The sequence below is a fragment of the Malurus melanocephalus genome, unplaced genomic scaffold, assembly GCF_030028575.1.
Source record: "Malurus melanocephalus ecotype Western Australia unplaced genomic scaffold, MMel_1.1 scaffold_91, whole genome shotgun sequence".
Taxonomy (NCBI): Eukaryota; Metazoa; Chordata; class Aves; order Passeriformes; family Maluridae; genus Malurus; species Malurus melanocephalus.
Window position 1 is genome coordinate 1,998,934 of NW_026623323.1, and position 25,295 is coordinate 2,024,228.

The window sequence follows — 25,295 nt, forward strand, 5'->3', positions numbered from 1 at the left end:
TGTTTGTGTCAGTCTTTTTTCATCTAGACATGTAACATGATTTAAGTCAGTTTTTGGTTAAAATTGTGGTAAGTAAAGTTCATAGCAATTCCAGTCATAGGCCTCAGGGATCTGATCAGCCYGTTCAAGTCACACTGCCATAAAGGCATGTATGATAGCTTAGTCAGACCCTGGTTTGGTTTTGCTCTACATTGCTTCAAGAATGAATATATGTGTATATATATATGTATTTTAGAACATGTATGAGTGTATATTTCATATCATATGTGGACTCTAAAATAGTCTGTGTAGTAGTTTCTTTTATTGCTAAAGTTATTACTAAAATATTTGGATATAAATAACRTTTTCTAAAAGTCTAGTTGGTTTAGTCAGTCATCTTATAACCTTGRGTCCCATGGCATATCTGCACAGAGATTAATTTTGAAATGTCTTTCAAAGCAGTGACTTGTGAAAATTACTTTTTTAGGTCACCTTTGGTACTATTTAATGCATTTCTGAGAATTGGGCTGATTTTAGTTTTCCGTGTGACTGCATTTCTACTGTGGATTCAGGGAGAAACCACCCACTTTTTGCAGATAGTAYTTTATGATGTATTTTTGGGACAGACTGTGTTACTTCCCTAGAATAGAAAAGGGCACATGATTCCGCTTATCCTTGGATCTCTGACTCCAATACTTAGAGCTTCCCCCAGGTATTGACAGTCATCTGCAAGTCTACTGCACAGATTTTAAATRTTTTCCTGAGGCTTGGGGCTGCTGCAGTTCTTTTTCTGTTCAGCCATAACTGACTGGTAGGCCCCTGATGGCATTCAGAGTAGTGTTCTGCAGAGTCAGGCCAGGGTTTGAGTTCTGTGGGTGCAAATGCAGCTGCTCTGTGTTGGTGTAGTTACTCCCTGGTTGTGGGAGGTGTCTGCAAGCCCCTTGCAAAGCTGTGCTCAAATGTAACAGCACTTTGAGCATCTCTGAGGAACCTCAGTGCTTTAGTGAGAAGTCCCAGCAGACCACATGTGATGAAAAAGCTAAAGCTTGTATTACTTTAGACACACACTTGGATACCAGAAGAGAGGAATGCTGTTCTCTCCCTAATGAGTACAGTGCAAAAATCCCTGCCCCTAACCAAACCTGCACCTTGTTATCCAGCTTTTCTAAGGAACTGTGCTGTAGGGGGTGATCACAAAGGCAGCCTCCCCGGGGGCTTGGGACTTCTGCYCCCAGGAATGTTGGTGCTTCTCAACTGTTTCCCTGAGTGTAGGGAGAGGCTTGTCTGTGTCTTAAGGTATGTAAGACATTAAGGAACCTCAAGCTTTGGTATTTGCATTTCACCCTTCTCTGAAAAGCAGACTAACCTGGGCCTGGGATGGAATGTTTGACTCATACTGTCCATTCAAGCACTTTCTGCTGCATTTTGCTCTAACTCATGCTTGTAACTGTATCATGCTTGTTTTATCAGCAAGCATGGCAAAATGAACCATCTTTGTAAAAATCCGAGTACTGCATGAAGGAGTAGGGTAAACCCTTCTCTCAGAATTACAGTTCCTGTTACAGGTTCATATAGATCCCGTTTTGGGGTTTGTGTTTCTAACACATTTCCAGGGTTCAAGATCATTGGAGTATTTTAGGCTCTACCACACTCCTGTCAGGAAGTTGCTTTCTGTGTCTCTATGTACCTGAGACTGTAACTTCTGGCAGACCTAACTTGCTAACTCAGTAGTGGCAAAGGCTAAATAAATCCTCCTCTATCAAGAYCTTCCATGGAATTTGGAAAGCTGACAATGTTACTCATATTCATTACTGTTGGCATATAAATGTACTTCTTTTCTTTCAGATCTGACATGATCAAACTTTCAGTATTTCCCTAGCTGTTTTCTTCAGTCTTACAGCCAATTATAAAATTATTTTCTTGCCAGTCTGATTTTGCACTTTGAATTCATCCTTAAACTGGTTCACTGGATTATCTTTGGTTTTTTTCTTGTTACTGTTCATTGTTAGCTAATGCTTGTCTAGCACAATGACATGATTAGCTTTCATCCCATCATTCAGTGATACATAGCTTTCATCATCATCATTCAGTGATACATAGCTCTCTCTGCTTGCTGAATTTAGCTTAGTTTGGTTTTGAAATACTGTACAATCTTTTAAACTTTGGTTACGGGGAATTTTCAAACTTTTCTTGCCTTAGCAACTGCAGAAGTCATCTGCCTAGCTCTCACCAGGAAAACTTCGTGAAAAAATGTTAAAAATCAGTGTTTAAGATAACTTYCTTTTTGGTTTTGGAATGTAAAATGTAGCTCATGTCAAATTATCTTATCTGAACAAAGTGTTTCCGGAGAATTGACTGACTGCTACCAACAGGACTGCTAATGTAGTTAAACAAAGAACTTAGAAATTAAAAGAGTATATGTATTTCTGTTTAAATCRTATTAAGGTTTCAAGCCTTTCCAAAATATATCTGAACTGACTCATATTTCTCAGCAAGAGCCTACTGTACTTGTTAAAATACCCAGTTTGAGATGAGGATTAAATTGATGGCCTCAGCTGCAAATAAGCTTAGGCTGGACTTTGATTACAATGTAATTGCCAATATTGCTAATTCTTTTGGTATGTGTATGTAATTGAATAATATCCATCATACATTTTACAAACTATAATGAATTTTAAAATGGAAGATCATTTGGTAAAACAGAAGGTGGAGAAAATGCTGAATGCATTTATCATGCTGTTAATTACAAAAATGTGTTGTATTTTTGGTGTTGCTTTTATTAATGAGAATTGGTATTTTAAAGTATTTTTTCTACAAAAAAATGTATGTGCAAAGGCAATACTTAAGCATTTTTCAAGAACTTGTATTTTTAAATGCTACAAACCAGAGACACTACAYGTTTGGACTGAAGGTAGTAGCTTTAAAAAAACGCAATGTAAGCTTTAATTTTTATATTGTAATAATACAATAATACAATACCTTGCTGACAACTTGTTTACATATTTGTAGGATGGAAAGCTTCATTATTCATTGACTTATCTTGATGCTATCTTTAATAAATGCTGCTTTGAGCAGGATGCAGTGGATATTATCTGAATTGCTGTTAACAAAGTAGTTACTATATTCTAGTACATAATGATATGCACCTCTTGACTAAAATGTTAAAGATTCAGCAACAGCAGTGATGACAGAATTTGGTTGAGGTTTTTTTTTGGGGGGGGGGTTGGTTTTGATTTTGTGGTTTTGTTGGGACTTTTTTGTTTTGTGGGCTTTTTTTTGAGTCCTGAGGCATTATGTGTTTTCCACACTAACATGGGAAACAGATGGTAGAATATGAGGGGAAATCTAACAGGTCTTGTAAAATCAGTGTTCTTCCAAAATAATTTTTGTTCTTTCTGTAGATGTATTCAGAAATAGARTGGGAGCCTGTCTTATGTCTGCCTGCCTTTGCCAAGGTTCAGCAACAGATTGCTCTGTTTAAATCAGGATAGGAATCATGAAAGCAGCTGGAGCTGCTACAAGGAGTTGAAAATGTTGGATTTCATTATTGTCTGCTAATGTGTGGTAACTATATGGATGGGAATGCTTAGAAATTATTTAGAAAGTTCCTTCTTTCCAGGCTGTCACAGTTCCAAGGTAAGCAGTACTTTGACCCTCACTTAGCTCTTCCTGTGTACCACAYGATGTTGCGTGGCACTCACCGTTTCTCGGGGAGCTGTGCCATCCCTGCCAATCTCAACCAATTTAAGTTCTCCTGGTCTAAGAATACTGAGGGGAGGTCATCCTAGCTTACTGCCTGAAAGGAAAGAATTTCTTGATATGGCTGAGGGGAAAGACTTAAAAGCCCCAAAGCAAAACTAAAACCTAAATGCTAAAAACTAAATGCTAGGAAAAATGCAGCCGTAACCATGTGTGTTGAAGGAGCAGTACCAAAGACCACTCACTCTGCTTTTGTCAAACCCCTTTTTCTCAGGTTTAATTCATGGTGGTTAATGTCTATTCTTGCTAACTTGAAGGGAGTTTCTCCTGCTGTCCATAGGATGTGGAGCTGTTAGGTATCATGCTGCAAGCCCCTGGGTCAACAGAACATTTATGGTAGTTCACATTGGCCCTTGGGTAATGGGGCACCTACAGAAGCAGGAGATGGCCCTGCCAATTCAATAATCAGAGACAGCAGCCTGTGGAGAAGAACACTGAGCAAAATGAACCTTTGGTAGCAGCCTACAATTAACTAGAGTAGATTGTATCTTGATGAAAAACACTGCTTCTCTTAAAATTGAGGTCACAAAGAAGGAATTCTGCTCCCTTGTTCAAACCGCTGTGGAAAAAGTGCCAAGCAGTTGTGCTCTCTGGGGTGTCTGTCGGAGCTCCCCTTTGAGTGCCTTTTGGCCGGAGAGGAGCTGTGGCCATATCCCCGTGCATCCTGCCTGGGCCATCCTCCTCTGGTGGGAGCCGTTTGTCCCTGGAGCAGTGGGGAGGCTGTTCCTCAGCGCCTGATGCTCCTCACGGCGCTCTCCTCCTCCAGGGGCTGTTGGGCTCTCGTGTTTTACCGAAGGGAACGAGCGCTTCAGGCCGTGCCGGGGCCGTTCTGCCCGCGCTCCGGGAGCGCTGTGCCGGCGGGGCGGGGCCGCGGGGGCGCGGCTCGGCTCGGCTCGGCTCGGCTCCGGGCGGGCCCTGGCGCCGGGCATGGAGCTGCAGCTGGAGCTGGAGGAGGCCTTCGTGGCGGCGGGGGCGTTCGGCGCTGGGCAGCGGCGCCTCACGGCGTTCCTGGTGCTGCTGCAGGTGAGGTGGGGCCGCCGGGRCTCCTCGCGGCTCTCGCTTCCGYGTTCTCGGCGTTCGGGGAGCTGAGGCGCGGCGGGCTCCSTTTGGTTTCTCTTTCCGCAGCCCARCAGCATCCCGGAGCGTGCGGGCAGAGCCGGGACGGCGGTGCCGCTCCCGGATACAGGCTGCTGCTGCTGCTGCCGGGATGCTCCGCACCCGCTTCCCGCCCCGCTCCCTCACACCCCCGCCCTGCCGGCGGCTGCTGCTGGCTCGGGGATCCCTCTGGGCCGGGGGGGTCCCGCCGGTGCCCGGGGCTCTCTGTGCCCTCCCTGTCCCGCCGGTGCCCGGGGCTCTCTGTCCCCGTCCCTGTCCCGCCGGTGCCCGGGGCTCTCTGTCCCCGTCCCGGTCCCGCCGGTGCCCGGGGCTCTCTGTCCCCGTCCCGGTCCCGCTGTGCCTTGTCCTTGAGCTCCTCTGGCTCCTGCGGAAGCTGGCACAGCAGCTCTCCCCTCCCTCACACCTCCTTCTTGGCGGCAAACATTCTCTTGGAGCCYCGCTTGTATTCATGTGGGTTCCAAAACGGATTTGGTTCTTTTCTAAGTTKCCTGTCAAACCTCTTGCTTACTTTAGTGCTGTCTTGCATGCTTGTTAAAGTTTATGATCTGTTTTTCTTACTCCTATTCAYGTCTTTTTAACTTGTTCACTTTCTGAAGAGTGGCTTTTAAACTTCCGCTGACTGGAGGGAAATGGAGTGTAACCCCCACCAAATGTCGTTTCTGTTTCTTTTTCTTTTTATTTACCCCCTCCCCTCCCYGCCCCAATCTCTTGTGAAAGCAGTATGCAGGGTGCTGTCTTTAAGCAGTGTCCACACCCYAGCATGCAAATATTTATGTTTCATTCCCTCAGTTTTCTTGTATCAGGCTTCCTCCTATTAGTGCAGTTCTGCATTTTGAGCTAAACGCTGGTGGGAGGGAGATTGGGCTGATTGCAGGTTTTTGTTTGTAACTTGTTTCTGCAGGAGTGTCCAAGATAAGCACAGGATTAAATGGGATGTTAAAACAACATCCAACCAGGTGCACCAGCCAAAGACATGTGGCCCAGTGAAGAGAGCCATTCTAGAGTCAAAACTTTTCCACTGGTGGTAACCTGCTAAAAATCACTAATACATAGATAGGCTTAAATAGAATGTTATTTTAGGCTAGTAAAAATAGCATGCAAGTCCTGGGAGATGTTCAAAATATCTTGAGGCCCATCTCAATGAATCAATATTCTCATAAGGGTTTCTGGAAGAAAATATTTTTTATTCCTGCACATTCTAGTTTTCCTGATGATCARATTAAGAATTCAGTCCCTGAAATGGAAATAACTAGCAAAGATGAAAAAAAAAAATACAAGCTTGGGTAACTTTTTTTTTTTTAACTTATTACTGCATGTTTTATTCCATGGAATATAGGAAGTAAAACCTTTATTATATAAAATGCTTTTAGTCTTGGATCTCACCCATGAAGCTGTAATGAAATTCTTAACATCTTCCTTTCCCATGTCTGGCTACATAACTGAAAGAACAAACTGAACTGCTATACAGCAGGAAGGAGGTTTCCAGATGAAACTTTTATTGGAAATACACCAGCCTTTCTCGAGTGGTACTTGCTGCTCCCAACAATCTTCAGGGCCACATCCAGGATTTAAATACAATAGGCTGACTGTGTTTCCTTTGGGATGCTGGGTAAAGGGAATTTGTTAATTRTTGGTTTAATGAAAAGCTTSCASTATTACATSTCTTGGGATTGTTCAGGGTAAATGMTTATGTTTTATTTTAAGGTATATGTGGCTTGTCAGTCAATGCTTATTGTGCTTGTGGGAGCTGTRCCTGAGTATCATAGAGACCAAGAAGGAATTCTGGTGAGCAAAGCTGAGCTTGCCAAGCATATCCATTTTGCTAGGAATTTCACATCCATCGTAACTGAGGCAAGTACTTCTCTCATTCCTAATCAGTTCTCCTCCTCTTGGGATTTGTGGCACTAGTGCACAACATAGTGCTTGGAAAAACCAAGCAGAGTTTAGTGTAATGTTTTGCTTATGGTGTTAAAATTTTTGTAATCAACTTGTCTGTGTCTTTCATTTTGTCATTTTAAAATCTGAAAGTATGTGGCTGAATAAATCTAACACTTATTAATTTAGATTTAACTTTCTGTATATTATTTATTTGGTTTTCAGTTTTACTTTCAGCTGTTTTAGAAAGTCATTAATGAACAATGGTCATTTAATTAGCAGTTTATAACTCTAGAATTTACAATGAGTTCCTCCTAATGTCTGTTTTGTACTGAGAAAAGGTTCAGTCTGTCACGTCTGCACAATCTGCTGTGCATGTAATTTTGCTATGCATTAGTTACAGAAGATACATATTAAAGACTACAACCATTAAAATGGAGCTCATGCACTACATGTCTGGATATTTTTATGTGTGGTGAAAGTGGGAGATGGAACAGATTGGAGTTTGCCAAGTGGGACAGAAGCTTGAYCCTTCCTCCTCATGCCTTACAAATTCCAGGCAAGAGGCTGTGCTTGCTTTTTCCTGGTCCCCGGGCTATAACACTTAGGCAAACACGAGTGACCTCAGCCTTGCTGCCAGTGCCAGAAAAGAGGCTCTGTGGGTGGCTTGGCTGMTGGGGTGAACTGCAGGAGTTCTGCCGATGGAATTCTGGGAGCAGTTGTCAGTAAACTCCTATAAGACAGGTTAGCACTTGGTGTATAGCTGATGCCAAATTTTGCTTCCCTCCCATTATCCCAAGGGGGCCTGTGTGATGTTTATTTGGAAAAATGGAGTGACTACTCATAAGGAATTATGCAATATTGGATCATATCCTCTGTCAGAAACAGATATTTTTGATTAGCCTGTTTTCCAAGATCACACTCCAGTTGCAGACTCTCAGCAGGGTGCCTGATATGGGGTAGTGCTTAATATATAATCAGAAGTCATCAAACTTTAACTAATACTCTGGTTTTAAATTTAGAAGTCAGTGTCCCTGTTTTCAAAATATGTGACAATTCCCAAGATTATTCAAAATAAATTTGTGTTCCTATGCATTTTGTTAATTTTAAGATTTCTGAACACTGTACTGTTAATAGTTTATGAAATCTCCAGGTGCTGGCCAGCATTTTGCTGATAGCGTTCTAGTAACTAAATCAGACTGACACGTGGATGTAAAGAGCTCAAAGGATGTCTGTGTTGGTGAGAGCAAAATTGGCAACATTTTTGTTGGCAAGCTACTGTTAAATCTGAAGAATATTTAATAAGATTCCTTTGTGCAAATGAAGTAGATAGATGCATTCTTTTAAAAGTTATTATCCTCACAGATAATTATATCAGACTTGTTAAAATACTAACATGCAACCACCAAGCAGCAGAAATACCAGTTTGCAGGAGAAGTCTTTTCTGTTGTTCTGTCCTGCAAGAGCTGCTTCTGTCAAGTTTATTTCCTTGATTTGGTGGTGAAGATTAAATTTCATGGAGCTTAAACATTCTGAGTTCTGTTCTGGTTTTGCAGGTGGAGTGCAGAAAAACTCCAAAGTGGCTCTTGTGTTCTACTTCAAGAACTTAYCATTGTGCAGGCTGTCTGCATGCCTTGCCCCATCAGGAAATAGTATTTTCAACCTATTCTCAGTTAATTTTCTTCTCTCTGATGATTGTGCTGCCTRAGTTTAGTTTTTGAATGAGGTAGAAAGTATATTTTATAAAGAAATCCATGATTTATTTCTAACTTTTCTTTTATTMTAAATGCACATGGGCAATAAGATACTGAAATACCAACAAGTAGCCCATAACTAGTTCTGTGCCTTTTTAAGAAACAAGGTTATTTTGTTGTAATCCCTTTCTGGTTCTCTTCTAGAGTTCAGCACGTGTGTGGTGAGGAAAGGCACCAGGGATCACTCACAGWTCAGGAAGCACAGTTTAACTCTCTAAGTACTGCAGGAGTGAACATGCATAMTACTTGTTAATGAAGCAATTTTACAAACTGTTCATCGAAATGGCTGTGCTGGTTTAGTGCTGAAATGGCTAAACTGTTCACAGGTCCTTGTTTTAATTACCTGAGATAAGCTGCCTTGCCAAAGCTTKGGAATTGGGGTACAGCTAATGATGTTTATCAAGTGGAACAATTTTAATTTATTACAATGAAATTTCCAGGAGGAGACATGTTAGAATCTGTTTGTGAGGAAAGAAAGTGACTACTGTTGGCTTGTCTGTCAAACTTTGACTAAAACTTTAATGTGATATAAAACAAGTGGGAAATGACAAGAGTAATATGTTGATAGCTTTTTATTATTTTCGGACAAGGGCATACTTTTAATAAGTTGTTGTTTGTTTTTTTTTTTTTTTTTTTAATAGTGGTATCTAATTGAACAAGAAGCCTACAAAGTAAGCCTTGCATCATCTCTGTTTTTTGCTGGATTGCTCATTGGAAATATCACATTTGGCCCTTTGTCAGATAAACTAGGCAGGAAACCAGTGTATATCTCGGGTAAGATTGTTAAAAGGTTTTTCTGAAGTATTCTACAAGGAAAGCATCTCTTGCTTGGCTGTCCCTGGGCCACTCTACTCAAAGGCTGCCTATGGGGTCCCTGCTCTGTCAGTGACCTGTATAAGCGTTTTCACATGGAGTGGGCAGCACTGCAATTGCCTGGTGCCAGTGTGCTGAGCAGCTCAGAGGTCAGGGAGTGTCAGTGGGAGGTGAAAAAACCTGGTGTTGCCATGGCTGTCTCTACTGGAGCACAGTATTCCACACATTGCCTAATCATACTGTTCCGAATCAAAATGATTTTGCTTTTTTTTCAAGAGGGTGAGGGAGACTGATTTACCGAAGCATCTTCCGTGTGGGTTACTCAGCTCCTGGGGATTGGTTTTCCAGCTGTGTTTCCAAACAAAGGGTCTTGTTAAGTGAGAACATTTTCTCAAGGAAATGCCATCTTTGGCATTGCAAAGCTCAAGTGTGTGACTTGAAAATGATTGTAATTTTTGAAAATGATTGTAATTTTCATATGGTGTGGTTTCAGAAAGCCAAATATGAGAGATGAGAGACGAGTACTCCAGACTAATTGTTATAGTCAGTAACTGGCTGTGATCTCTTTCCTTGTGTGGAGTTCAAACTGTGTAGCAGAAGTACTAATTACATTTTATTCTGTCTCTGCAGGTCTATTTTTTGATGTCATTTTTGGGTATGTCACAGCCTTAGCTCCGAATTATGATGTATTTGCAATTTCACGTTTTTTTGTTGGAATTGTGAATGGAGGAATGGCTCTTGTATCATTTGTCCTAACACAAGAATATGTAGGAAAATCATTTTGGTCATTTACAGGTGGGATTTGGGATATATTTAATCATTGTTACTGTGACATATATTGTTCTATCAGTACCTTTTAACATTTTTACCAAGTCAAGTCAGTTGTAGTATAAGTCAGATGCATGTGGTGTGATTCATCCAAGTTCTGGTTTCTGTGGGAAAGGTGCCTGAATAAGGAAAATGGGGTTGAGTTTGTTTGATAAACAGCAAAACTGGATTTTTCCAATTGTTACATTAATTCCTAAAATTTCTAAGTGTGTACACTGCATTATATTTAAAAAAAAAAAAGTTTTGGCAGCTTCTGCCTAGTTCTGCTGTATGGTACCTTGGGAAGGTATTCTGGGAAGTTTCTCTGAACCACAAAATGAGTTAGTGCCTGATTTGTGTTTTTTCCACTGCTGAATGTKCTGACCATCCAGTATTTTTAAATGTCCTTTTTTTCATATGCCCCTGCCAAGACCTAAGTAAGTTTAACACTTGCATATCAGTCAGTTKTGAAGCTGGATTAGCTCAGGCTGTAACTCCTTTCTGGCTTGTGCAGTGTGGAGAAAAACATTCTCCAAAGGCTGACTTGCCATGGCTGTAAGCATATTTCTTTCCCTCATGTATTTAGTTGCTTCATTCTGCTTTTTTTTTCTCTGAAGTCCTGGGTATGTATGAGACAGTTGAGGTTTAGTTATATCCTTCCACTTTTTTTTTTTTTTCTCTTTAAAGCACTGAATTTTCCTTTTCTTCTCAGTTCACTTTCCTGACTTACGCCTTTTCTCTCTCCCGCTCTTCCCTCTCTGTTGTCCTGTTGTGTCTTTCTGCTCTTCCCAGCCTTTTCCCTGCAGGGCCAGCCTCCTGGTGGATGGAAGAGCCAGGCCATTTCCATTTCCCGGTGCTTGTTGCTGTAGGTGCTCTGTTCTGGTTGTGCTCAGTGCTGAGAAGGAGGGGCAGAAGCAGAGGGAGCTGCTGGGTGCAGCTCAGATGAGCTGGCTGTTGCTGTGAGCTGGCCCTTGTGGGGGCAGCTGAGACTGCATTCCTAGAGGATCTGCTGTGGTAGGCTGCAGCAGGTTTGTTTCTAGGCTTTTGGATATTCTAAACATTTTTATTTATCCTTGTTCATCAGACATCTGGTGTAGGAAAGCACTGGCTTGGCAGCTGGTTTTGTACTGACTCCAGTCCTTGTACTTCTGTAAATTAGTTTCAGTTTCTGCTCCAGCCTGCTGCTTCTATTCAAGATTGCCCTGATAGTCCTAAATAAAGCACTTGTTCTCAATGCTTCCCCTTTCTGTCATCAGGTTTTTCTCTGACCTGTAAATTCCTTGTTATTTTCTTACTCTCTCCTGTGTCCCACTCTTCAGTTCTCGGGAGAAAAACCCCTATCCCTACCACACAGTCCATGAAGCTGTTCTTCACTGGGTTTGTATAATGGATTTAAGCCAGCTAGTTCACAAGTGCTACAAACATAGCTCATAAAATTGTTATTTTATTGAGATGTATCATAGACTAGGAATTTGGGGCTTCTGCTTAAGAAATTTTTTTTCTTTTGTTATTGGTTTCTATAGTGACTGGTTTGGTCTTGTATTTTCAGGTTCCTTAACTAATCTGACATTTGCAGTTGGCATTGCTGTTTATGCTTTGCTGGGTTACTGTGTCAGAGAATGGCGCTACCTTACCTTCCTGTCCAACACCCCGGGAGTCTTCTTCCTCCTCCTTTCTTTGTAAGTGGTTCACATGCATTCTAATAATAAGGAAAAAGATGCAGTAATTAAGTTACGTTTTCTTGTCATCATTTGAGTGAGTGGTAAAAGTGAGCATGACTTTTTTCTGTATGGTTTTGTGAACCAAGCAAGATTCAAATTATATTGTGCAGGAAGAAGGGGTGTTAAATGAAGCAGAAAGTTGGGGTTACCCAGAATACAAATTTGTGTTTCTGAATGCTGTTACAGCTGTGGTGGCCAGCACTGCAAAGAGCAGCTGTGTGCCAGCTGTCCAAGAAAACTTGATTACAGATCTGCTTGGGGARGGGAAGCAAGGCCTGCCAGAGGCTGCGAGCTGGAGCATCTGCCAGGAGCAKTGCCTCTTGCCAAAGCAGAGCTTCAGTACTTGAAAACTTTTGAAAGTCATCTTAAGAGTGATTTTAGAGTTTCTTTCCATGAGATGCATGCAAAGGGATATAAGTGGCAGCACTTGGAATTACCCTTTTAGCATGTTTTGCTATGTATCTGCTTGCTTTTGAGGTTCCTTGTGCCTGTTCCTAGTGCTGGTGCTCCTGTCCAGAMTTCCTACATTGGCATTATCATATAATGGTTATAAACTGCCACAGTATGTAAGGAATTAAGTGTTAGCTTTTTCTGGTCTGTGCTCTTAGAGAAACCTCTTTTAACATAAGAAGTTATGCACTTTGTATGTTTCTAATCACTAGTTAAAACTGCAGAAAAAATAAAAGAATTAGTGTTGCCTGCATGTTAATAGAAGGAATGTCTGGCATACTGCACAGCACAGATGGAAAAAAGCTCTTCTGATTTCAATTATTTTTTTAGATGGATCTGCTCTTGAAATACATTCTTTTAAAGAATACACTACAATCCCACCTTTCTTCCTGTAGTAAAAGAATACTAAGCCWGTGGGCATCATAAAGAAGTTCTCCRTGATATATTTTCCTCTATGGTGTTCTGTTTCTGATGAAGTAGAATTACTTCCCCAAATACTAAAAATACTGGGATCCCTTGGAGTAATGAAAGCTAAGTTTGGTTGTAGGATATATATGTCTGTTAGAGTGCCAGAGAAAATTAATGTTCAATTCAAAATATTCAATTTTTTATTTTATGGCTCATAAAAGCTGATAATGGCGGGGGGGAAGGCAGGAATCATGAAGTTGTGGTAAGCAAGGATGTTATGATAATATGTGGGAACAAGAGATTTTAAACTTATTTCAGCAGCAATGAGCTGGTGCTGGAGCCTGACAACTAATTCCCCACAAAGGTTTCCTTCCTTTTCTTTCCACTCTAATTCAGAGCCCTTTCCATAATGGGAAGGCTTGAAATAAACTTGATGAGAAGAACTTTTGTCCAGGCTGCTCAGATAATAGAGRTKTGAGGTGCTTCCTGGGCCATGGTARCATAGCATTGCCAAAGAAGCCAGGTCAGTACAAGTCAAGAATTAGATGTCAGCTCTTCTGAGATGACTGTGTTGATTTTCTCTCTGGTTAGCATGCTTCCAGAATCTCCAAGATGGTTGTACTCCCAAGGGAAAATGGCAGAAGCTGAAGGTGTGCTGCAGTGTATTGCCCTTAGTAATGGAAAAGAGAGATTAAATCTAAAATTGAAACCAAGTGCAGGACCTTTGAGAAAGRATGAATCAGCAGCTGGGATCCTGAACTTGGTTAAACACCCTGTCCTTCGGTGGAGAACCACAGTTCTGATGTTTATCTGGTARGTAATAGGATGCTGAGSTGCTGGGAATGAGTCAGGCAGGAGGAAGCAAACAAAATTTTCATCCTTTTCTCTTAAAATTTATRTCCTAAGAAAGTAAATMATAAATTTGTCAGTAGATGGCAGGYAACAATCATCTGAAACAATGTCTTGTAAGGTTGGTGTTTCATTATTATTGCTGGTGGTGTTTTATTATCAGTGTGTCACTCAGAAACTGCTTCAAAACCTACTAAAGAAATAATGTGGTGAGAGCAGACTGAAATGAGAAGCTGAAGCAGACAGAACTGATGGGATGTATGTTTGAACCAGTYTTAGGAAGAAAAACACTGCATGGAWAGCAACCATAGAGGTCTGAATTAAGAAGCCCAAAATTACGTTATGCAGATCAAGTGGAGGAAAATTGTGAGAAAGATAAAATATTGGCTTTTTAAAACATAATTTTATGTTAAGTGCTGTTTTGAAAAGTGGCACAAGACTAGTTCAGTTAATAACAAAACTTTCCTGGTTATTTTTAGGTATGTCTGTAGCTTTGTGTACTATGGACTAACTTTAAACGCTGGTGAATTAAGAGGAAATCTGTATTTAAATGTAGCTCTTTCTGGTCTTGTGGAAGTTCCAGCATTTCCTCTCTGCATGTTTTTTATTGAGAAATCCTGGTAAGAAAAGTTTATTTCCCAGTTCTCTGCATATATTTATAGATACCTAAGAAAAATATTAATATTTTTCTCAGTAGGGTATTTCACTATTTTTCTAACAGTGCTGGTTCTTTGGGGATTTACTTCACTGCAGGGGTTTCTGCACTTGATACAGAAATGAGAGCCTGGTTTTCTACCTCTTCACATTTTTAGTTTTGCTTATTTCTTGCATTACTCCAGAGATAAGCTTTTCAATGATTAATGTTATTAAAAAGTTTGGTCCTTATGGAAAAAAAGAATATCTTAGTTATTTAAGTATCAGTGGGTTATATATATCTCTTACATATTTTATTCAGAATAACTTGGTTTTTGTAGTGCCTACCAACTCCAGTTGAAAGCAGTTTTTAGAATTGTTCATTTTTACGTTTCAAAGAGAATTTTGAAGTGAGAGCTGTTAAATTTTCATGAAGGCCATGTCCATGCATTTTTACACTTCCCAGTGTGTTTGGAAGCCATCCTTTATGTGGGTACTATTTTCCAAAGGCCAAACAGTCAGACGACACAGGGCTCCTCAGGGTTTTGTGTAACCTTTCATATTCAGTGTCTTTGTAATGAAACTTTGGTCTCACCGAGATCAGTGGCAAAAATCCTGTTTTCTTCAGCCTGGAGAGGATGTCACCTTTGGGGTGTTTTGGGCAGTAAAAAGCTGTCAGCTTGGTCAAACCACAAAATGAAACTAGCAGCCAACCTTCACCTTGAGCCCACAAAGTCTAAGTCAGACAAGCATTTATTTAAACAACAAACTGCACAAGTTCTTTTTTTTTTTCCCTTTTCTTATTTTTCATCATAATTTGACAAACTAATTATAATTTTCAAGTTTTTGGTTTCCTGAAGCAATATGTGTCGTTTTAGATGGTTTACTACAAAACAGAATGTGATGAGCCCCTGCTCTGTTTTCATTCAGTTTGAGTGAGCAACATCCTTAAAGTATAAACTGSTTGTTGCAAAAATACTTTAGACTTTTAAAACCAAGTTACAGATAACCTGTAGTTCTAGTAGTATGGGAAAGTAGTTAGAAATAGCTGAGAAAGTTTTTAAAGTAACAAGTGTGTGTGGCATTTCTACATGCTGGCAAATTGTTGCTAAGAATATCTTAACTTGTGGAGCTTTGCAAATAATTATGAAATATTTAAATATGGCAGATGTGGRGATGGGCTGATGATTTTCTGTCCTGTTGTTTTCTCTTTTATTTTAAAACACCAGACAGTAAAAATGGTCATTTGTGTGTGTATACTGTTAGACATAAAAGCATACAAAACAGTTTTATAGTGTGTTACAACTGTATACATTTATGCAAGGTTGTAAAGGAAAAATCCATATTAATAAGTATTTGAATTACATTTTCTTGAGCACTACTCATTTGATCTTTTTGTGTGTACACTCTAATGCCCTTTTGGAGACAAGGCCCATTGCCTTGCTCACTACAGAGAAGAAAGCCTTGAGTTCTTGTTGCCAAAGGAGATGGAGTCTTCTCAAGGCTACAAATTCCACAGCWTTAGAAATGAAACCTTGACTAGAAAAAGGAAAGCTCCTGTGGGAGGATTTCAATAYACAGAACTAGGGAAGCAAGATCTGAAACACTTACCATGGTACAATAGATTTATAACTTAYGYTGCTGTGTAMTTTAGTRTTTAGTACWTGGMTATTTTCTGGAMAAGTTAAAGACACTGAAGGRCTTTGTTTTCATCTTTACCTGGGTRCTCTTTTYCTTCTAGGTCTGGCAGACGTAAAACCATGACGTGTTTTCTGACATTTGCAGGATTTGCCTGTATATTTACCATGTTTTTACCAACAAATGCTGGTAAGTGTGTGCTGCTGCTAAAGTAGAAGTTTCTTAATTTGTATAGAAAASTGACAAAACTTAATTTATAATTTTGTCACTGAGTATATGAGGGCCTAAAGACCTATCCATTTGTTTTATTTTTATTAATTCTGTATTATTAAATTTATTTTTGCTRCTGAAAGCTAAGGGCACTAACAGAYAATGTGAGACTGCTCTCTGCTTTTGTTTTTCCTAACATCACTTYATTAGAAATGCTTCAGCCTTAGCAGTGTTTTGACTGAGGAGCACCAATGTGATTACCGGGTCGTCTTCCATAGGCTGTATTTATTCTTAACAGATATAAATGCTGTCTGGCATCAGTTCCAATTGATCTCAGAGAAGTCCCAGGAAGAAAACCAGACAGAGATAAAATGTCCCATAATCTAATTTGCCATCTTGTGTTAATTCAAGTTCTCAAATGCTTTGTTGCTCCTTTTATTGAGACAGATTTTTTATTCSAACATGTTTGCTTTTCATGCTTCTTTTTAAAAATTGTAAAATGATAGAAAAACAGTAGGGACTAATTAGCATAGGGTAATATTCCTGAAGAGTTTRCTAATTTGTAGGACATCATCTGCCTTTCCCAGTTGACTTGACTTTAATCCCCCTAAAACATCTAAGTTTGCAGTGTAGAGAGGCTCTTTGCCCAGGGGGATCTGTGTCAGTTCAGTAGAAATAAATTTGGTTCCAAGCATGATGAAAATGATGGTTGCAGCTCCAGTCTGACCTTCCTATTACTGTTATGTTTGTCCAAGTCTCTGTTCTTCTGAGTGACTGATAGGATCCTTGATTTTATTACAAGGGATTTCAGATTTTAATGAGATGTCATTATGCCTCTCATGTCTGTAATCTTTGCTTGATTTCTAAATAACTCTGCTAACTTGTGAATGAGAATCTGATTCTGGTAATGTCCCCTGTGGAATAAACCAAGAATGTTTTTGTTGTTAGAGATGTGTACTGAATTTGAGACTAAAATTCATTCAATGGTTAGGTAAAAACTGATACATCCCTCAGYTCTCTCCTTCCTTATCACTTAAAACTTGTCCGTGAGTTTGTGTATCAGACTGGAAAATGGTGAGGGGAAGTGGCAGTGGAGGGAAACTGAAGCTGTAACACTATTTTCTTCCAAAAGCTGCTGTRAAAGCACAAAGATATCTGCATTTTATGTTTGCTTTATGCTATAGTAAACAAAGGAGGCTACTAGTCTAAAGGTAACTGGGTTTTASCATTCATTTAGATTTATCTGCTTGTGCTGAACACATAATACCTTTTTGTGGCTTTTATTGATCTGCTTTCCACAGAAAAAGGAAAGAGAATTTGCAGTTCTTTGAATCGATTTTACCTCAGCTTTTGTTAATGTTGGGTATTTTGTGTTGATAACTAACCTTTCATGGTGGATACTTTTTCTAAAGTAGGTTGAAATTCCGTGAGTTCCAGAAGTACTTCTTAAGTGAACTTTCACCCTGAAAATGACTGTCAGAGGGTGACTCTACATAATGGCACTGCAAAGGAGGCTGTTAATGGCACTGATAGACTGAGGGAGTGACTGATCCATGTCCACCAGAATCCCATAGGACAATGTGCATTCCTGTTTTTAATGCTGTTASKTTTTTTTTWAAWKGRAAAAAAATAATGGGCAGTTTTTCAAAAATATATTCCAAGACTCCAAGAAAATCATAAGGACTGTGTCTGGGCTTATTTTTACTGCACGTCAGCTTCCCTGGATATTTCCAGTATACTTCTCATCCCACRATAATTCCCCACATGGCCAGCCTTCAGAATCCCCTGAGGGAGGGAACCTGGAGAACAGTGCACTTAAAATTCATTCCTAAGAATATGAGTCTTAATTTCTCTGTCTAGACAGTGTCTTTCTTCTGTTTTGATMGTAAACTCAAAACTTCCCATGCTCTGTTGCTAATATGTGGATATGCAGTGTTCAATTTTAATTCTTCWGGGAGAAGAACAGCAAGTTTTAAAACACTTTTGAAAATTACAAATATCTTCATTGCCTCGGGTTTGCTTAATGGAAGACAAGGGATGTCCCAGCTTTCTGACAGCACCCAGCAGGGTGGAGGACCAGATTCACATTTTTACATGTGGCAGCTGTATGGAATATTGCAGTTCTCCCTGAGCAAAAGGAGAACTTGGATGGAAATGTTGTATCTCTTTCGTGTGAATTACAGAAATAACTGCAAAATTGCCTAAAGAAGCTGAATCAAGTCTCTGSATTTCAGTTCACATACAGTTTCTGCATGAAATAGTCTGACTTGAGCAGATGAATTGTACTGAGAATATGCAAGGGCAAAACTAAAAGAAAAGCAATTAAGAAACAATCAGAGTTGCCCATTACATAATGAATATCATTTGATCCGGACAGAACCACACTGAACTCAATGCTGAGGATGAGAACCTGAAATAAGGACATTCAGGGATTCTTTTTCATGCTGAAAAAAAACTATTTCAGTATCACTTTGTTGAAACARATGGTGCAAACATAACCAAGACTAAAATCACTTTAATTGAAGACTTTAAAACATGCACACTTCAGCCAACTAAACTGTCTGTTAGTGAACTGGGCTGCACTAGCATTTGTTCTTTCCAATTACAGAGCTGTTGCAGTTCTGAGTCCTAACAGGGCATCCTTGGGGAGCAARTAAACTGTTGAAGTGAACAGTGTGTGTTATGGGTTTACTCTAATAAATACACCAAGGAGGGTGTGTTGTCTGTGCTCATCACAAGACGTGCTTCCCTGCTGGGATGTTCTGGCTGCACAGCTGGAAGCAGCAGCCCTTCCATTTAGACCTGTGATCATTTTATACTTGGCCAAAAATGGTTGGTTTTCTTTGTTCTAAATTTTAAACTCTCTGTTCTTAGACTAGTTTGGTTGGGAAGAGCTGAGATATCCTTCTTGCCTGTTGTTGAAAAATGTATGCATTAAACATTGGGTTTGTGAGATGTCTTAAAGAGGGCTGGATGTTTATGGAAAAAAGTAAGAAAATAGACATTTCATGCTTACGCCTTGATTTCTTTTTCCTGAAAGGTCTCCTCCTTGGTCCCACTTTGTTAGCTCTGTGTGGAAAAATGATGGTCAGTGCTGCTTTCAACATCCTATACATTTATACATCTGAGCTGTACCCAACAGTGCTAAGGTAATTTAACAGAGCTTCAGGGGAAATAAAATTGGTTTTCATGCTCRGCGATACTGATTGCTGGTGTTCTTTAATATTTAATTATTTTTGTCTGAAATAACAATATGGGTTCTTTTTGTAATTAAGCAATTTGGCCAGGGCTCAAAAGAYCTTCTTCTAGTATTCACACATTTTGTACCTGTGCACTTTCCCAGGCTGTTTGGGGCAACTTGCTCTAGGTCTGAATCCAGAATAAAAGCATGAAAACCACCTGTCTTGTGCTGCAGTGGCAGGTGCTGTGTTTTTGGGTTTTGGGAGTAAAATTGCAGGTGCAACCCCAAATGTAACAATGCGATGGAAACATGTGCTAACTTAATCATAAATGCAGATTATTTACAGCAGGGACTATTTACACAAGTCCTTTGTATTCTTACATCTCCCAAATTGTTTGTTTGCCCACTGGAAAACAAGTGCTTTTCTGTATCTTTATTRTTTAATTAAATATTCATAATTCAACTGATATTAACAGTATATCTATGACGGTAATATGCTCCACATAATCTAATTGATGAACAACTGGGCGAAAAATTTATTTTTCATTGTTCTTACCAAATCCCTGTGAGGTTACTTCATTATCCCAAGATAAATCCAATATAGGAAAATACAATACATTTCATTCCCCTCTTGGTTCCATATGACTTTCCAAATGATCCTCTAAGTACATRGTAAGAATTTGAGTCATATTGCAGAAGTTTGTTAAGAAAAGCAACTTGAAATCTCCTGCAAAACTTGGGCCCAGTTTAGAGAGAGCAGGGAAAGCTGAAAGCTGATGAGGAGTGGATGTGGACTGTGGCACCGTAGTGAGGATGGTGACACCAAGCATACCTAGCAGGAATTACAGGACTCTTTCAGAGTGTTTRAAATTAAGTATTTGTAATTAGGAATATTAAAAAAAAAATTGAGTAAAGTGCTGCTTCATTTGAGAATCTGCAGTAATATTCTGGCAAGAAAAGGAATTTGCATGCCAAATTCACAGACCAGCAGTGGAGAACATGTAAGGTTAAAGGAAGTTAAAAAAAATTAGCTACTTTATTAGAAAARTCATGTTTAATAATGTGGCAGATTGTTACATTAAACATATGAAAATTCCGGAGATTTGACAATTTATACATTTAACAATGTTTAATACCTCTCTGGGACTTTTAATTGCAAATATTACAGTTTCTGCAAGAGAAGGGCTGTGGTGTTAAATAAGTAAAGCAGCATCACCATCTAGTGGTCGCTGCAAAACTTTGTAGTGCTCCTGGCGTCACTGAAATGTGTCTTTTTTTTTTTTTCCAAACCTAATTATTATTTGAGGCATGAGGACTGTTAGGGATGTATTTTAAGTTAGCTGCTTCATGCAGCAATGACAAATACATCTCATGCTAGAAATGGGGCAGTGCTGTAGGCTGGGCAGTGTTTGTGCTTCAGGCTTTTTTCCTTTTGGATGTGTCATTAAAATACYTGTGGGGGAAAAGGTTAAAAATAGAAAACTTCATGCTGTTTGCATTTTGGACAAAGAGTAAGGTTACCTTTGGAGACAAAATATAATCATGGCTCTAGTAATATAGATGTAAGAACAAACCTTTGGACTAACTACTGGAGGTCTTTAAAAGCTTCATTTAAATTAAAGTCTACTAAAKATTTCTATTTATAAGGTTGCTCTGGCAGTGTCACCACATGATTCAGTTGTGTATTCTAAAAGTACAAATCTTTTATCCTTTGTTTCAAAACAGAAATGCTGGCTTGGGTGTCTGCTCCATGTCTTGCAGATTTGGGGGCATTTTGGCTCCGTTTGTGCCATCTATGGTAAGGTTATTTTAAAGTTTTTTATTTAACTCAAATTCCTTAAATTTCTCTCAAAAGCATCTTGTTGATTTTGGCACATGTGCTGATACTACTTGGAAAAAAAGTTGTTTTAATGAAAAATTAAGTAATGTTTGCTCAGTTTTAAGCGTTAATAAACAAGACTTTTAAAAATACATAAATTTTATTGTTTTTTTAAAATATTCTAGTATTTGTGTTGTGTCATCTATCTCACGTGTTGGTGAAATGACTGTAATATAATAAATTTGCTACTGCTAAGGCTCACTCAGTATCTGAATTCTCTTAATATGTAAAAAATTACRTTGTCACATGAAGGTGTTTCTGTGAAATGGTATTTTTTGGGTTTCTTTGCCTTAACAGTATTTAACTTGCCTTAATTGCCTTAACTATTTGAGTGACAAGTTGTAGCTTTTTGGTTTTGACTGCAGTTTGTGTGTTTTAAGAGCAGGTAAGAATGSTGTGCTTTTACTGTGTGTTTTGAATTTTAGAAATCTCTTAGTCCTTCTGTACCATTTGTGGTGTTTGGAATCAGTGGACTGTCAGCAGGATTCCTGACTCTCCTTCTGCCAGAAACACTAAATAAGCCGATTGCTGAGAGCRTTGAAGACCTGCACACTCACAGATACCAAGTGCTCCAAAATGAAGAGGCAGAGTAATTTTTTTTACTATATCTTTGCATTATTTYCCCTTGTATCATATGTGAGCCACAAGACTGTGTCTTGATTAGAGTGTGCATTAGTGAACATGTGCAGGAGGCTTCTAAAGTCATCTGTCTCCTGCATTTAATGGAGATAAAATTTATCCCTTGGCTCTTAAGGATGAAAAGGATAGCAGCAATCACCTGTAGGCATTAAATTATATGTAAATAAATACTGTTCTGTTTCCTTAAGGAAAAGTCTGACATAATCAAGGACAATACACCCAGCAATATTCCTGAGCTTTTGCAGTAAAACACTTAGGCATATTTTTCATATATTGGATTGTGCCTCTGTCATATTTATAGTAGACYATAATCTACTATTAATATCTATTGGAAGAAGTGTCTTATCCTTCACTAGTCTCCTGGATTAAAGCCATTTCAAGTGTTTTTCTGTCATTGATAGGCACTGAATTCAACTTCTGAAGTGGGAAATGACATTTTTGTTTGATTCAACAGGTAATAAAATAGAAAATGTCAAGATACCCTGTAAGTTTGGGAATGGTTTGCCAGAAGAATTAGTTTTRAAAGGGAGGAGTAGGGAGAGGATTTGTATAAGAAAGGAATTGTTAGCTTAGAATGAAGCAGGCTTAATATAGGAATAAAAGAATATGTGGTTTTCTTATGTTTTTTCTTGATATGCTAACTTGTTAATTATCTGGTAATTATTATACTTAATCAGYTTAATCATTCTACACACACTATTCTGCTCTTTTTTATGCTTAATACAATGCTGCATTCAGCTGAAATGGAAAAAAAAACCCCAATCTCCTTCAAATGCCATTTCACTTCTCATTTCTTAAAAAAATCAATGAATTCTGGTTTTCACATTTAATAYTAGGCTATAAAATAGGACAAGAAAAATATGACATGCAAAACATTTTCAGTAATTATTTCTCTTCTGTCTGACAGGCAAACCAGTTAGAAGAAAACACTTGAGTGTGAGGCCTGTCTGGAAAATGAAGCRTGCATTGAGAAGTTGAAGGGCAGTCTCACCCCAGATATCTGACAGGAAACGTTGGAGGGCTCATGTATAATGCTGTTTGTAGCAYGCTCAACACTTTGTATGTGGAGGCAAATGGAGAAGATGGAATAAGTTGATCAAAGCTTGCGAGAGAAGAGCTGACAAATCTGTGCATTAATTTAATGACTTAACAAAAGCACACTTCAGAGGTTTGGACTTCTCTACAGCTYCTTGAAGTGAAGTATTAATTTATTTTACAAAATGTAATTGGCAGCTTCAGATGAAGCGAGAATGTTGTCATTGAAGTGATGTGTATAATTTAAAATTTAGATGCCTTATATATTCTGTCAAGCTGGAATTGGGAAAGGGAGTAGCATCCTGTATGTGCTGATTTTCTTGACAGGTTTTTTTTTTTGCCTCGAAATTACCGTTTATGCCTCACACTGTGAAGAGACGAAAGATTTTTATGTGTTGTTGACCTTCCTATGTCTAGCATAAGAAATCTGAGCAGGAGATAAGTAAAATTACATTGGAAAAACTGCCAGGGCTTGAAGAGGTACATATAAAGGAGAYGATGAGTAACTTCTCAGAGAAAGGTTATAAAGTTCTAGATGTACGTGTGGAATGAAAAAGAACTGAACATGAATTACATATTGTGTAATATATGTAGTGATGCATAATCCAGTGTATTTCACATAGTCARTTGGGAATTCTTCCTGCAAGGGGAACACTGATTGGCTAACAGCTAATGTATTTATCTTGGAATAGATGCATCACAAATGTTACAGGCTTTTTGATGGCAARCACAATTTTGTTATTAAAAAGAAAAAATTTAATACCTGTATTATGAATACTGCTTTTCCCAGGATGTTTACCCAGGTGTTCTCAAAGAATATGTGTATTATTTTGATTTTGGCCCTTTAATATATTGATAGGAAAAGGCTCCTGCAAGGTGTCTGTGTTTTGAGACGTTCCATAGTTAYAGAATAGTTCTGCAATGGAACAAGCACCTGTGGAAGTGTGTGTGCATTTTTATACCCATTTTTTATGCTCTGCTTGGCTGCCTCACCCAAATCTGTGCTGTGCCCACGTGTGCTCCACCAGGAGCATGAGCAGGAGCCTGAGGGGTGATGATCAGGTGGTGATCAGAACAATGTTTGGGCCATGTTGACATGCAGGTGGGATGGTGCATTTCCTAAACCTCCAGCAACAGAGCTGGATGACAGACAATCAAATGTGCTGCAGACATTTATTTTCTGATCATTTATTTATTCATGAGGATTGCAATTGAGTTTGGAATATTTTTTTTCCCTAACATTAGTGCCTTCTATTGCATTAACATTTATAACCATAGTAACTATTACACCTCTTCAAAGGYATAATTGGGTCAGCAGGGATATGGTAAAGACCAAGTTCTGTTACTGTAGCCTTCGKTTTTTTTATTACAGGAAATAAAGTTTAATAGGAAATAGAATGATATAAAGTTGTATTCCCAAAGCAGAGACAAGACTCCGGAAAGAAGGATCATAAAGGTACTGTTATGTGTTCGGAGTGATTTCTCCCTCCTGCACTGCATCAGTGCATTTTTCCTCTTCCTTTAATTCAACATCATGTGAAAAAATGGGAAACAAAGACAATTTGCATTTTGAACATGCTTATTTCTGCTTTATTTGACCTGGAATTAATGACTTCTTTGCCTGGGGTGACTGTGTGAATTTGGTGGATTGATGACCAGAAAGCTCTGTATTCCCAAATAAGTTAACGATCTTTCCAGCAGCCCTGGCATGACTCATGGCACCTGGAGYTCTTTTTATGAGCCTAGGCCAGTGTGGAAGCTGCTTTGGTACTTTGTCTCCAAGATGAAAAAACAAAATACAGACAGAAACATCSACTTCCATTTTTTGCTTCTTAAGATTTCCATTCAGTTTAACACCTTATTTGCCATTTTACGTTAGATATCCTTGCTGCCTTTTGGTATCGGTGTACGAAATTATACTCTTCAGGGAAAAAAATTGTATTTTTCCTAATTGGAAATAAGGACATTATTTGCAGCTTTATTGRTAATATTTTTAGTTGGACCAACGTCATCAGTGCATTGAATCTTAAAAGTTAAAAAACAATTCTGTGTCATTCATAACTGTCTGTGCCACAGAAAATSCAAAAAGGCAGCATTTTTGGTCAAATAACAGCTTTTCAGAGTATGTRTCTTCCCTTAAAGCTTTGACTTTGTAGAATCAGAAATTCCTCATGTAGAGCCACTTCTTGCTCTGTGTTTAATAAGACAAAGCATTTGGTGGAGGGGGGGAATGCCCTAATAAAATCTTTACTCAGTGTGGGACCATTATCTTTTGCTTTCCTTTTCTCTGTAAAAAGAACAAAAGGAGCTTAATTAATTCRCGTGGCTTAATTACACACATTAGGTCATAGTCTCCATCCCTAAGTATCACTTCTGGCTCTTTCCCTGTGCTTTATTTGTGTGTTGAAATTTGATTGTAATGTCACATCTGCCCTGTTCATCTATTTTTGCATTAGAACATCTTCAGTGTTTTAGCACTTGRTTGTGAAATTGCCTTTCTTTCCTTAGCTGTTTTTAAACTGATCTGAAGGCTTTATTACAGCATTTGA

General features: G+C 38.9%; 1 protein-coding gene across 1 annotated transcript; it reads left to right on the plus strand.

Moving 5' to 3' along the window:
• Nucleotides 1-4,641: 4,641 nt before the first annotated feature.
• Nucleotides 4,642-25,287, plus strand: LOC130574900 (solute carrier family 22 member 15-like). Its single transcript, XM_057368409.1, has 12 exons — nucleotides 4,642-4,761; nucleotides 6,559-6,705; nucleotides 9,125-9,257; nucleotides 9,927-10,091; nucleotides 11,653-11,782; nucleotides 13,274-13,495; nucleotides 14,011-14,151; nucleotides 15,906-15,991; nucleotides 19,053-19,161; nucleotides 20,919-20,991; nucleotides 21,498-21,661; nucleotides 22,619-25,287. Exons 1-12 carry the CDS (start codon nucleotides 4,666-4,668, stop codon nucleotides 22,629-22,631), a joined length of 1,479 nt encoding a protein of 492 aa, XP_057224392.1. The 5' UTR covers nucleotides 4,642-4,665; the 3' UTR covers nucleotides 22,632-25,287.
• The last annotated feature ends 8 nt before the right edge of the window (nucleotides 25,288-25,295 follow it).